The following is a 14345-nucleotide window of genomic DNA, read 5'->3' on the forward strand; positions in this document are numbered from 1 at the left end:
TTAAGAGTACTGATAAGCAAAGAATTCATTCTACATGATGGAAACTTACTATTATTATTTGGCACATCTGGATTAATGTAGCTGATATAGCTTTTTCATGTATGAATATTTTATTGTATACATCAAAGCATTTTATTTTATTTTATTTTATTTTATTTTATTTTATTTTATTTTATTTTATTTTATTTTATTTTATTTTATTTTATTTCCGGTTTAAGAGCTAATGCTTCATCCACCCCCCCTTGTGGAAGTCTCGGGGAAGTTCCACACTCTCTCCAGTTCACCGGGCTCTGGGCTCGCCAAGCAGGTTGTCATGGCAACTGTACAGCATGCGCTTACAAAAACAAGAGCTTGACCGTTCACCACCGCTCTCTCGACATTCGACATCCCCGGCGCCATCTTCTTCTTCTTTTTCAAGCCTTTAGATAGGCACTCGTTTAAATAGGAGGGAAGCTGAGGAGAAGGGGAGGATGAGCGGAGCCAAATCCCGCGGCGACCTGCCTGTTGCTGAAAATGTCACCAGCGGCGGGCACGGCACTGCGGCTCCTCCGCGGGACCGCAAGCCAGGCGGAGGAGTTCTGAAGAGGCTCAAGTCCCGAAGGAGCCAGCAGGTGGACGGCAGGGCCGTCACGGAGGAAGACCTCCGGGCACGGACTGGACACATCACCCCGGAGGACGTGCTGGGACTGCGAGTAGCTACTCGAGGTTTGAGCCTCTGTCTTTGAAACAGCAGATTAAATTTTGACATAAATCTAGAGCAAGCGATACCCTAATAACATGCTGTTCGAGATGGAGAGGAGAAATACATACCTGACAACACAAACAACTGTTACGTCATTAGCCAGTCTTTCTATTTTTAAGCATCTTAATGGGCACTTGAATTGTAATAAATAGCAGACGTTTTCTATTGTCACAGTTGGCTAGTGCCAAAGATCATATTAGGACTTTAAACTCCTCACAAATGTCCGACAAACAAAACAAAACAAAGCACTGCTGTGTACACAGTGGGGCTGATCTGGGTGGTCATAGGTATGGTCTTCGTTAAATTAAAAAAAATCCAGCTGAGTAGATTATGATATGTGCTATGGCCTACATGTATAGCTGTCGGGAGCACATGATCTAAGAAAGAGAATTAAAATCGTGGAAGCCAAATAACAAGCTTTGTGTGATAATGTCTTTGTTTATGACATAACTAAATTGTAAAAGCACGATCAATGCTTATATTGATCTACCCTTTAATATAAGCACACAGAGTAAGGCTGTGCATTTTGATCCCTGATAGACCTGCACTGAGGCAAAAGCTCCACAGTTCGACTAATTTTATGGTTGTATGCCATAAAATAAACAGTGTATGTGTATATATTCAAAGTTGCATGTGCAAATGTGGACGCAAAGCTGTGTAATCAGAGTCTGAGCATGGTCTGTAACACATTTTGCAAAAATACAAAAGCAGCCTGCTTTTGTATTTTAAGAGCGATAGCTCGGGAATGATTCCGGGGGGAATAACTCCTTTGGCCTCTCTCATTATTTACAGGGTACCTCTGTAAACCCGAGGACAATATTTACAACATCGAATTTGTCCGCTTCAAGATCAGAGACCTGGAGACAGACACGGTCCTATTTGAGATTGCCAAACCCCCACATACAGGTAGTGTGTGTTAACTCACTGCTTGTGTTTTATTTATGTGGTAATGTAGATGCAGATTAGCTCCATAGTATAGTGTTTTTGTTATTGTTGCTGTTATTGTTTATTTGATAAGAAGCAACAAAAGAAAAAAAGAGGGAAATCCCTGGTTCAAGCCCAGGAAGAGACACCTGGAACTGAGGGGAAACACAAATCAGGAAAGGTTCTGTGGAGGTCACACCTTGTGAATAAGGAAGCAATCAAAAGTAGCTTCTGTAATGCAGGTGCAGGTGACAGTCATAAGTAGCTGCCTCCAAAGGGCTTGACCCTTCTGACAAGGGTTCCTAAATGGTTTTAAATAAGCTGGGTTTGGAAACATCTGTCACCTGTTATTTTGATTAAAAATAGTCTTCAGTATGGGTCATAGAAAATGTCTCTGCCTAATCTTGTTGGTATTAGGTGATGATGAGGAGAACAGAGAGTCAGACGCCAGCACAGGCCGGTTTGTACGCTACCAGTTCACCCCAGCATTCCTGCAGCTGCGGACCGTGGGAGCCACGTGAGTGACTCACGCATAATCTACGCACACCTCACCTGCTCCGTACGCAAACAGTGAAAACAATTACAGCATTATCTTCTATCAGCTACACGCCCATGCCTACTATTTTTATCCATGTGACTGTAATAAGCTTCTAATTTTCGAATTATATAAGAACGCAAAACCTGCAGTTGTTAACACCCTGATCTCCTTTTTTCCCTCTTTCTTTCTTACTTTATTCATTCAGGGTGGAATTCACGGTTGGGAACCGGCCTCTAAGCAACTTTCGCATGATCGAAAGGCACTACTTCCGTGATCACCTGCTGAAGAGCTTTGATTTTGACTTTGGCTTCTGCATCCCGAACAGCCGTAATACCTGTGAGCATATCTATGAGTTCCCTCAGCTGTCTGAGAGCCTGGGTGAGTCACCTTTTTAAAACTTATAACCATAACAAGAGCATACAAATGCCGAAACCTTCCCACGTGGAGATTTTAACAGCAAACTGTGGAAAAGTGATAGCGTTTTATCAAATGTCGATTGTCTAGAAGAAGACTAGCTTTTGGTATTTTGTACCATGCACATACCAAAGGAATACATCAGCATTTCCTATTCTTGACATTTGCTTCAATGGATCTTTAAATCCCTATTTGTCATGCATCTGAGCACAACAGTAAACATTTGGTTACATTTTAGCAGGACTTTTGCTGGCGACGTCATCACTGATGCACATATCAGCAGCTAGCCAAAGGGTTTTTGCAGTTTTATTAAGCCTGACCTATTTGTGCTCTTACATAGGTACAACCCCAATTCCAAAAGAGTTGTCACTCTGTCAAATGTAAATAAAAACAGAATGCTTGAATGATTTGCAAATCTCCTATACCAATATTTTATTCACAGGAGAACATCGAAAGCATATCAAATATTTACAATAAAAAAAATAAAATTTTAAGAAAAAAAAATGAGATCCTTTTAAATTTGATGGCAGCAGCACATCTCTAAAATGTGTTACACGATCATTTATGGACTGCTGGTTTTAACAACAGTCCATAAATGATCTCTGGGAACTGAGGAAACCAGCTGCTGGACCTAAATGTTACCCTATTCGTATCTAATATAGGAATCTAGTTATTGAGCAGTCCCAAATAACTACATTATAACTAGAAGCAATTTTAATTTTATGATGTATTATAAAATTTCAGTGGGTGAGAAGTTATCGACAGTGAAGCCATGGTGTTGTAATAGACAGGGGTGCACATAAGTGGTTCGCAGGTGCGCATGCGCTGTCAAAATAAAAGACGCGCACCAGATAAGAAGTTGCAACGCGTGTGCGTACATAAGATTTTCTGGAGGAGTACAGACATTTGTTTAGAACTCTTAAAGATGTCGACTTATGTGCACCCCTGGTAATAGACACAGTACATAGTTTAGCATTGTCTTGCTGAAATGTCCAAGGGTTTCACTGAAAAAGACGTCGTCTGGACTCGAGGATACGTTGCACTAAAACCTGTATATACCTTTTAGCTTTGAAGGTGTCTTTTTCCAAATGTGCAAGCTGCTAATTCAGTAGGCATTAATGCACCCCTATACCATCAGAGATGCAGGGTTTGGAACTGATAACAATCCAGATGTTCCCTCTTCAGCATTTCTTGATCATGTGCACATTATAGCTTTTTCTTTACTTGATAGCACTTTAACCTGAATTTGTGGATAGCACAGTGAACTGTGTTCACAGACAGTGATTTCTAGAAGTATTCCTGAGTCCATGATTTCCAGGATAGAATCATGCCTGTTTTTATTGCAGCGCTGCCTGAAGGCTTGAAGGCCATTGTCCACTGCGCACAGAGATTTCTCCAGATTCTCTGAATCTTGATGATATTACGTACTGTAGATGATGATATATTTAAAGTCTTCACATCTTTACATTGAGCAAAATTATTCTGAAACTGTTCAGTGTTCAGTGTTTTTCTGTAGATTGGTGAACCTTTGCCAATCTTTACTTTTGAGACACTCATGCAGTCATGGAGGTCATGGTAATCTAAGGAGCTCGGAAGGAAAAGCGACTGGACTTCTTTAGGTTTCTTGAAGACAGCTCCCATTAGGGTTTAAATACCTGGGACTCTCCACCATTTGGTCTTAGAACTGAAGAAGCTTTTCGGATGAGAGGTGTAACGTCTTCAGGGAAGTTAAACAAGTCCAGATGCTTTTCTTTCCAACCTCTGCCTCTCTTTTTATGCCTAGTCTTGTTGCTGACCTGCTGCCACTTTAGCAGGTCAGTTAGAAAATATTTTTTTTAGTACCACTTCCTTTCCCAGGCTTTTGTTTGCCCCATCCCAACATGTTTTTTAAATAGACTCTTAAATAAATTTTACAGAGTGTTGTGTTTTTGGAAATGCGGCTCTAATTGTATCCAGAACATCACACAGATTCTCTGTATGAGACATTATGCCATTTTCTTCAACACTTGGCCATGGTTTAGGTTTTTAATCCTGCCTTAATACTATAATACTAACCATAAACGCCATATGTACTTTGAAACTGTTTTTGGCTGCTGTGATAGTTGCCACTCTTCACTCTGGCCAGGAAGAAATCCTTCCTGAAGAAACAACACACGAAACAAACTTTAGCCAAAGCTAATATGAAGCTTCAGTAACGGGCTATCTAAAAATAGTCGAAATCCAGACAGTCTGTGTCGGTTTCTTGCCAGAGTTTTGTCTGGTAATCTACACTCGACTATCACAGAGGGCTCAGATGAAGCAAAACACAAAGAACTTAAAAAAAGCAAAAACAAAAACTTTGAAAGATGTCATTTTTATTGCTTTTGCAGTATGTTAGCATACATGACAGTGTATAATGCACACAGCATTACTGGTTTAATAAACAGTTATATTTACTTGTGTATCTATATGCATACACTATACCTTGTGATGTTGCTGAGCCTTTTCTCGAGGAGCAATAGAGTTACTGAAGGGTTTTTTTGTTTTGTTTTTACTTTTAAGTTTTACTTACGTGGATATTTAAAAAGTTTTCACTGACATGCATTTATCATCTGTTTTGCAGTCCATCAGATGGTGGAGTGTCCTTATGAGACTCGTTCAGACAGCTTCTACTTTGTCGAGAACAGACTGGTCATGCACAACAAGGCAGATTATGCTTACAACGGAGGACAGTGATGTCTGCCTGCTTGCGTGCAACCACACACACGAACATGCTCATACATGCCCATCTGCTCACTTTTATTGATATATACATAGGCACACATGCATGTTGCTGAACATACATACGGCTCATACCTGGCCCGGGAGCTGCTGGAGACACGGTTCAGTTGCCTCCAGTGTTTGTAAAGATGAATTACCATTCGTTGCAATCACTTTCAGGAGATGTGTTTTGCATTAGTGTGAGACAGAGGTTACAGATGGGTTAATTTATAGGCTTTTGAAAATAGAGAAATCTTTAAAATCCGAGAGAGCTTGCAATTTGCAGCCGTGTATAACACGTGGCTCAGATTGATCAGATGGACATTAGTCTTCTCTTTACAGTTTTAAAAGTGTCCTAACAGCCATTGAGTGAACACACACACACACACATTTGCATACACACGCATGCACACTCAATCCCCAAGTGACACACATAGTGTTTACACAGGGTTTGTCAGAAGCAGCTGTTCTCAGAGCTGCCGCCTCCACAATCCACTCCAGACAATGTCGAGGGAGAAACAGAGGAGCCATCCACAAAAACACTCCTGTCAAACGCACATGGTCACTCCTGCAGCCCCCTCCCTATCTCCCTCTCCGCCCACACAAACTGACACGTCAATAGTAGTACTGTATAAGACTTTGAATTCAACCAAAGGTTTCTGACATTATCACTGTTTTTTATTTATTTATTTATTTTTTATTTTACAGTTCTGTGACGGCTCGTTAAGAAAGGCCATGTCAAGTAGAAATTTCCCCCTGGTATCTTCAGAGAGCAGCAGAAGTGTCCCAAAGATGTTCTGGTTTCCTTATTTCAAAGTGGAGCTGTTATGTTTGTCCTTATTTTCTGTCATTTACCATTACGCTAACAGATGCTGATTTATAACAAGGTCTCAGATAACAAGGTCAGCATATGTACAAGTTATCACCACAAGCTCTTGGCTCTGTATGATGCCACAGAGCTGTGATTTCCTTAAGATGGTCATCTCTCACTGTGAGCACACCGGCCCCACCCACCTGCTATTCAAACCTTGTCTTTTCTTGGTGACAGCAATCAATAAAAATGAAGATTTCTTTTTGAACATCTAGGTTTGATTATCTGTACTTCCAATTCCTTATCACAAACGTCTTAAAAGCTTGATTATTTCTGATATTTGAGTTTGTCTTTATCCTAACTGGACAGCATACTATCTCTTGGTAATTTGTAAACTTTGGTGTTCGGGGTTAAAGGTGGTGTTTGTATAGTATATACATATATATAAATATACATAATTTGTAAAAAGTGAAATGATTAAATAAATGTACATTTTCAGGTAGAAAATGTGTGAAGCTTGTTTTATTTGTCAGAATGGGAAAAGTTAAGTTTGAAATGAGAATATCCCAAACATGGCCACTAGGAGGAGTTGTACCATAATACATTTAGTGCCACCGGTGTCAGTTTAGTTGTTTTACGCTTTAAGTTTGTTTTTGTTTTTTGTTGTAGTTGTTTTTTTTAATCATTTTGATGGGACAAGTTTGCATTAATTTCTTGTGTTTGGTTAGGGCTTCAAATGAGGTCATGATCTGAACTCCTTATATTCATGCGTGACTGATTTATACACGAGACATGAAACTGATTACGTCATGTTAACTTCCTACCACTATTTTACCAAAAGTTACATAAAATAGGGCAGGACTTCATGCAGTGCATTTCAAAAATGAGTCCACTTTGATCATCCCATTTTGGACTCTTGTGATTTTAATCAGATCGTTGTTTGTCTTGTATCTGGGTTCATCTCTCTCAGTTTCCATCTGTTTCCAGTTCCTAGGCTGAAAGTCTCATGGTGTTTTCTCTTTCCACACCTATGCAGTTTTCATTGCCTCCCTCTCACGCTGTGTTTTTTTTCCTTTTTCCTTTTTTCTTTTCTTTTCCTCTCTCTCACCTGGTAACCAGACCTCTGGACTGGAGTGTTGAGTTTCCACTTTCCCATAGAAGAGGACAATCTGAGCCACACAAAGACCTATAATGGACCCCCTCTGCTCTCTCCTCCCTTTGCTCTGGCACTGCACAGCTGCACACACACATGCACACAGAAACACACACTGCATATGTAACAATACATGCACCCACCATTTTTTTTTAATCTTTTTTTTTTTTTTTTTTGTACTGCCCGTTCAGGTCCTACCTGCTTTCTCCTATTGTTTCTCAAAGTAAATCCTTTGCTCATTATCACCCTATTTGATCTGGTGTTCAGGCACATTAAATCATTGTCATAGAATCTACATTTTCACCATCACTGAATACACCTTTAATATATCTTATAATAGCACATCAGATTGGGGATGTGACATAAAAACCATTTTAGCTCACCCTAAAATGATTTCCTGAGTCTTTGTTTTGCAACTGTGGCCAGGAAGTGGTTAAAAAAAAATCAAATTTAGCTACAGTAAGAAGAGCGTTTTAGACAGTATGGACATGACAAGGAGAGCTGGTTTTAAAGTGTGAGAAAAACCTGTTTAGATGCAGCATTCATTTTCTGGTTTTTTATTTGTTTTGTTTTTTGTTTTCCAACAACACTCTTTAGCCACTAACAGAGTGCTAGCTACTAGCATTTGCTAACGGTGACTGACTATGCGAGCTAAACTATGCAAGAAGGAAAATTATTAAAAACAATAAAGCTGGGGACACAATTCGCAAATGGAAAATAATGAGGAGAAAGATGATAATTTTTTTTTATTGCTAAGAGAAAATAATTTGATTATAGCGAGTCTGGTGTTTTCATCTGTTTTCATCTCTAGCAGCTCCCCAATTTCATAAAGGGCCACTTTATTAGATACAGATTGCTAGTATTTGGTTGGTTGCACTTTTGCTTTCAGAGCTGCTTTAATTCTTTATGGCATAGATTCAACGAGGTGCTGCAAACATTTCTCAGAGATTTTGGTCCATATTGACATGCAGTCACACAGCTGCTGCAGATTTGTCTGCTGCACATCCGTGACGTGAATCTCCCGTTCCACCACATCCCAAAGGTGCTCTGTTGGATTGAGTACAGCAAACTCACTGCAACATTTAAGAAACCAGTTTGAGATGAGCTAAACTTTGTTGTGCATTATCCTGCTGGAAGCTGCCATCAGAAGATGGTACACTGTGGTCATCAAGGGATGGACGAGGTCATCAGCAATGCTCAGGTAGGCTGTGGTGTTCAAACAATGGTTGGTACTAAGGGGCCCAAGTGTACCAAGAAAATAGCCGCTATTACACCACAAGCCTGAACCACTGATGCAAGACAGGATGGATCCATGCATCCATGTCTTTGATACCAAATTCTGACCCTGCCATCTGAATGTTGAGGCAGAAACTGAGACTCATCAGACCAGGCAACATTTTCCTCATATCTGTTATCCAAATTTGATGAGCCCGTGTCAACTGTAGTCTCAGTTTCCTGTTCTTAGCTGACAAAAGTGACACCCAGTGTGGTCTTCTGCCACTGTAACCTATCCACTTCAAGGTTCAAATGCTGTCTGCTCAGATGCTCTTCTGCATACCTTGTTTGTAACTGTTGTATTTGAGTTACTGTTGTGGTCTTATTAGCTTGCATCAGTCTGGACATGCTCCTGTGACCTCTGGCATCAACGAGGCATTTTCAACCCTAGAAACGATTCTGTGTGAAAATTCCCAGCACATCAGCAGTTTCTGAAATACTCTGACCAGCTCGTCTGGCACCGACAACCATGCCGTTCAAAGTTACTTAAACAGCCTTTCTTCCACACTGATGAACTTCAGTAGGCAGTGAATAACTCGTTTTGGTAGTTGAGTTAACAAAGCTATAAAAAATATATTTTATATTTCTGTTTTGTTGGACTAGTTTACTACATCTGGAGATATTTAAAGGTATACTCTCCTACTTGATCCTATACATAACGATAAACTATGTCACTCATGAAAACATTTAAGAAACCTACAGATCCTAGGTCATGAATGAATTTATGAAACTTGCACTTTCTTCTCCCACTCAAAAGAAGTAAAGTATTACTTTAAAATACATACAAACTGATGGTGTGAAGACTCAGTGTGTCAGTTGCTGATTAGACCACAAAGCAGGGTGCAATTTAACTGTGAGCTCATAAATCAATAACCACAGCCTCCCATCAGGCTGTAGGCCCTGCACACTGCAGCACAGCAGTAACGCAGCTGTACTGTACTAAACTATGTGTTGATATAAAAAGAATCTCGATATATCCAGTAGGACTCAAAAATTACCATACACGTGTGCGTACGGACACATCCACAGCAATAAATAAGCACACTTTCCAGGGATGATTTGTGTGTTCCCAGGCCTTCGTGGAACACATTTCAGCAGCCAGTTGTGGATTGACACAGACACACACACACTCACTCACACACACACACCGGAAACAAGTGGACAGGTGGGATAAATCAAGCGTATTCACGCACCCTCCCCCGCGTGCACACGTATATCTCTGTAACTGGCTTCCCCATGTATCCTGTTCAGTGAATCGCGCCACATTGAGATTAGGAGTGAAAAGCACAGGTTTATCGAGGTTCCCCTGAAACACACTCACACACACACACACACATTCAGATCTACACATGCAAGCAGGGGGACGGGGGGGACAGTGGTCTTCTATAAATAGCAGCTAGGAATGGTGTTGATAGGTCCTGTGAAAAGAAATGGAGGGGGGGAGTGGAAAAAGGATTAAAAGAGATACAGGGACACACTATAACTCCACTTGTTCGTAAGTGTGTGTGTCTGTGTGTGTGTGTGTGTGTGTGTGTGTGTGTGTGTGTGTGTGTGTGTGTGTCACTGTGACTGTAAGGTACTTTGGAGAGAGTATGGATTTCTTGCCATCAACACAAAACAGCCTTTCTTGGATCTCTCCCATCACCCCCAACAACAGCATCCAGCTACATCCATCCATCTCTCTCTCTTCCTTACCTACACACACACACACACACACACACACACACTACATCTAACCCATCTTATTTGTCTTTCTCATGTTCACTCTCCCTTTCTTGTTTTGATATTTTTTTTCCATCTTTCCATCCGTTGTTGCTCTCCAAGGCCCTGGTGCGAAATCCATCATGTGTTAAACACCATGTTATAAAGAAAAGAGATGAGTCACCACACGGTCCTCTTAGTTTAGGTCAGCACAACGATGTTCTCAGAGATGGTCGTGACTCCATCTGTGTCATTATGTCATTTCCAGCAATTACTCTGTGACATCATCTCAACCCCTGAAAAAGGTCAGGGTGAAAACATGTAGGATGGAGCGTGTACTGTAAATATAAATAAACACCTTCATCATCACAGCTACCTTCGTAAACACTCGCTGTTGTTTCCCTGTAGGTGAGAACCTACTTTTATGCTTTTTTTTTTTTAAGGTATTATGTATTGCATTTAAATAAAGATCTAATTTTTGACCTAGCGGATGCGGTGATTTAATGCAATGCTGAGCAAGGCTTTGTAGATGTGACAAGAGATAGCAGATAATTAGTTATCCGCAAGTTAATAAAGCACTCAGGGCAGCAGTGATGGATAGACAGTCCTTTAACAAACTGTGATTCCCCGACCAATTTCCATGGTGGCAAGTGCAGTATTGACAATCTGTCTTTAAGTGTTAGGTCTCTGCTGATGTGTAGGCAGAAGCCTTTGTGCAGCTTGTGTGTGTGAGTGTACTGTTCCTGCATTCGTCTGCCCAACTGTCTGTGTGGTATTACAGTGCAGATTTCCGCCGCTGCTTACACTCATGTGGCCGTCAGACAGAAATAGTCATCAAGGTAAATAGTTTGTGGTGTGTTGGTGCTTACAGGAAGCCCGCAGACACCTTTGGAAGTCTCCCCAGAACCCCCAGTCCAGTTTGTTTTGTGTGCGTTTGATTAATAAAAGGTTAACTCAACCCTCAGTCAACTGTTAAGAGAGGCATGTAAATCTCCCCCGCAATCTCTTCCTTCCTCTGCCTTTCACTCCTCCCTTTGTCTCTTCCTTTGCCACACCTTCCCCTGGGGGATGCAGGGATTGTGATTGGAGAAGAGGTGGGGCTCCTGGCACAAGCACAGGTGTGCTCGTTTCCTCCCTTCTCCTCTCTCTCATGTAATGATTTCTTCAGCTCGCCACCTGCCAGGTGGAAAAAACACCCACAGCAAATGGAGCGCTTTAAAATGGCCTCCTGGCTTCCGCCTTAAAGGATTTTCTTTTTTTCTTTCTTTTTTTTCTTTTTGCTTGTACAAACATTCCATTTTCATCCCTTTTCATTATCCATTGACTACATTTAACTCAATGAAGTCTTCCTGGAGCTACTTGTTGCTTGTTTACATTTTGCGTCACATTCAAATGACGGCTCCTGGCTATGAAAAACTGTTCACTGAGGCACCCCCACTAGCTTTTCAGATGATCAGAACCTGGCTCTCTAGCTCCGTTCGCTCGACGCCACTTCTCGCCTCGCCCTTTAGAGCTGCCTGGAGGGTGGCGTAGAGCAGGTCCCAGGCCCCGAGAGGTCAAAGTTCACTCACAAACAATGGAATCTCACTCTGGGTCAGATGCAGTCAAGGAAACAAAGGCCAAGGATTGGACAAACTTCTGTGACAAGGAGACAGAGGGATGAAGATGCATAGAGCAAAAGCCAAAATGAGACGTGGAATGAATGCACTGAAAACCTTTCTCATACACTTACCCAGGCACACACACACTCACACACATAACTGTGCAAATTTTGCTTTCACACACACACTAAAATCTGCCAAAGCTGTTGCTTAAGCCCATAAAACAACTTAGTCAAAGTTTCTCAGGCTACAAAAATCTGTTTCCCAACAGTTCTCTCATTGTATTTCTTGTCTTCAAATAATAATCGCTTAGAGAAACAGCACGCTTCAATATCACAACAGTTCAGGTAAAACCAGAACTTTTTTCCCTTTAACCTCTCTATATCTTTTCATGTTGCTCCAACTTGTTCCTTCCCCTCCCCCATGCTGCTGTCTTTCTCCTCTCTCTCTTTTTTTTTATTCACTGCCATTGATCATGCATGCAGAAATTCAGCACACCCAACCACGGCTCCAGCCAGGATAGGTTAGCTAGTGCAAGGCCCTGTCCTACATACTGTTCCCTCGCTATGGTCCGCCGGGCCAGTCACACCCTCCCCCTGACCTGCCTCTCCTCACTGACTCACCCCCCCCCCCAACCACTGCCACACACACACAAACCCCCCGCGGCCCATCTCAGAACCAGCACATGCACAGATCATCATGCGGTGGTGGGAAAGTTAACTCTTCATGACTGAACACTTTTTAGTCAGGTGCAGGGTTGTGTTTGATCATTGCTCAGTCTGTCCTCTAACTTGCAGCACACACACACAGACAAGGGATTGCTTGCTGATGTGATCAGAGTTGACAGAAAAAATAGTATTTATGGATTATTATTATTATTAGTAGTATTTTTAACCACGGCCAAGAGAAAGGCTGACTTAGAAGTAAAGCTGCTAATCTTCCACTTAGCTGGTTAGGGTGGCCTGTCATGTAGTAAGACAGAGAGAAGGTGGTTAGGTAGGGTCAACTTTAGATCAGGGTAGTACTGTGATTGGGTAACAGGATGAAGAATTGATGAGGAGTGAAGAATGCAAACAGGCAACACTTGATTTGATGGGAGGGATGGCTGTGGGTGCTAGGTTGAAGGGAACAAGTGGACTAAGGGTGGATGAGGGTTGGCTCAGGCAAAGATGGTTGATGGATGGAGGGTAATTTAAAAGGAGGGACTTCCTGATGGTTTAAAAGACTAATGATTGTGAGGGCAAGGTTAATGACAACAATACAAATGAACTAGGACAAGACATTCAACATCACATTGCATAAAAGAGATGCACACACAGATGAGGCACAACATTAAAACCACTTGCCCAATATTGTCTCATTTTTTCTCGTGCTGATAAAAAAAGCAATGTTCGGTTATCGATCTCAGGAATATCCCCTGGTGTCTGGAACTGGGATGTTTGGAGGGCATCCTTGTTTGCTGTGGTGGCATTTTGGGATTGAATTCAGAGGTTTCAGGAGTCGGGTCAGTCCATACCTTAAGTCAGGGATTCCAGACTAGAAATGCTGCTCTAGTCAATGAAAGAAATGTGTCACTGTTTGGGCTTAAACTGTAAGAAATAAATGTGTAAAATTGCAGGAAAAAATGTTGTTAGCTCGTTGACCAAACTGCCCTGTAATTAAAAAACTGAAACAGAAAATATAATTTTATTGTGGACATATTGTAAAAAAAAATAGAAATTTCTATAGTTTTATAATGGCACTTCTGGCTTCCGCTTTAAAGGATCGTTTTTTCCAATTGAAAAATAAGGAAGTGATATGATAAGGTGTGATATGAATGGGAGGACTTCATCAGAAAAAGCTGGAAAACTTATTAAAATACATTTAAAAATCCAAAAATTGAAGCCCTCCTTCACAATTTCTAAAGTCATCCAGTGGACCAGACTGGACTCTTTGTTGGGCTGATTCTGGTCCCCAGGCCTTATATTTGACATATCTGCCTTAAGTGTTCCCTGAGTCATTCCTGGCCAATTAGTATGGCTGGAGTGTGCTGTTGGTTCAGCAGCCTGAAATGACATGATGAAGGTTATCCACTTCACCTGTCAATCAGTATACGTTGCATCACATTAATAAAATTGCATTACATTGTATAATATAACATGATACATCACTATGGCACTGATTACATTATATATAAGATCAAATAACATTCTGACATTGTAGGCCCAAGTTTAAATCAGATCATATATGATCACATTTAATTATGACTCAGTGAGATCACGTGTGAGAACCAATATATAACACAGATAGAAAGCAGGACCTCGCTGACATATGTAATATGAAAATAAAAGAGCAGCTTCCAGTCAGCGATGGCTGTTTCACAAACTGTATCCTGGTTACAGATGCTTCATTTCACCTGAGGCCTAACCTGGCACCACAGGAAGCCATTTTTTTCCATTATGTCTTCC

The 14345-nt window shown here is 41.1% G+C and overlaps 1 protein-coding gene across 1 annotated transcript; it reads left to right on the plus strand.

Annotated features, from left to right (window-relative positions):
- Positions 1-309: 309 nt before the first annotated feature.
- Positions 310-6647, plus strand: LOC134627195 (protein unc-119 homolog B-like). The gene is made up of 5 exons (XM_063473138.1): positions 310-705; positions 1535-1648; positions 2084-2183; positions 2410-2582; positions 5221-6647. The coding sequence occupies exons 1-5, from the start codon at positions 471-473 to the stop codon at positions 5331-5333; spliced, it is 735 nt and encodes a 244-aa protein (XP_063329208.1). The 5' UTR covers positions 310-470; the 3' UTR covers positions 5334-6647.
- The last annotated feature ends 7698 nt before the right edge of the window (positions 6648-14345 follow it).

This window comes from Pelmatolapia mariae, linkage group LG5 (assembly GCF_036321145.2).
Source record: "Pelmatolapia mariae isolate MD_Pm_ZW linkage group LG5, Pm_UMD_F_2, whole genome shotgun sequence".
Lineage (NCBI taxonomy): Eukaryota > Metazoa > Chordata > Actinopteri > Cichliformes > Cichlidae > Pelmatolapia > Pelmatolapia mariae.

Bases quoted from the DNA above. Each gene is read 5' to 3' on its own strand.
- LOC134627195 (XM_063473138.1), top strand. From the start codon at position 471: ATGAGCGGAGCCAAATCCCGCGGCGACCTGCCTGTTGCTGAAAATGTC. The intron at 706-1,534 runs GTTTGAGCCTCT...CATTATTTACAG, and splicing joins ACTGCGAGTAGCTACTCGAG to GGTACCTCTGTAAACCCGAG. The intron at 1,649-2,083 runs GTAGTGTGTGTT...TGTTGGTATTAG, and splicing joins TGCCAAACCCCCACATACAG to GTGATGATGAGGAGAACAGA.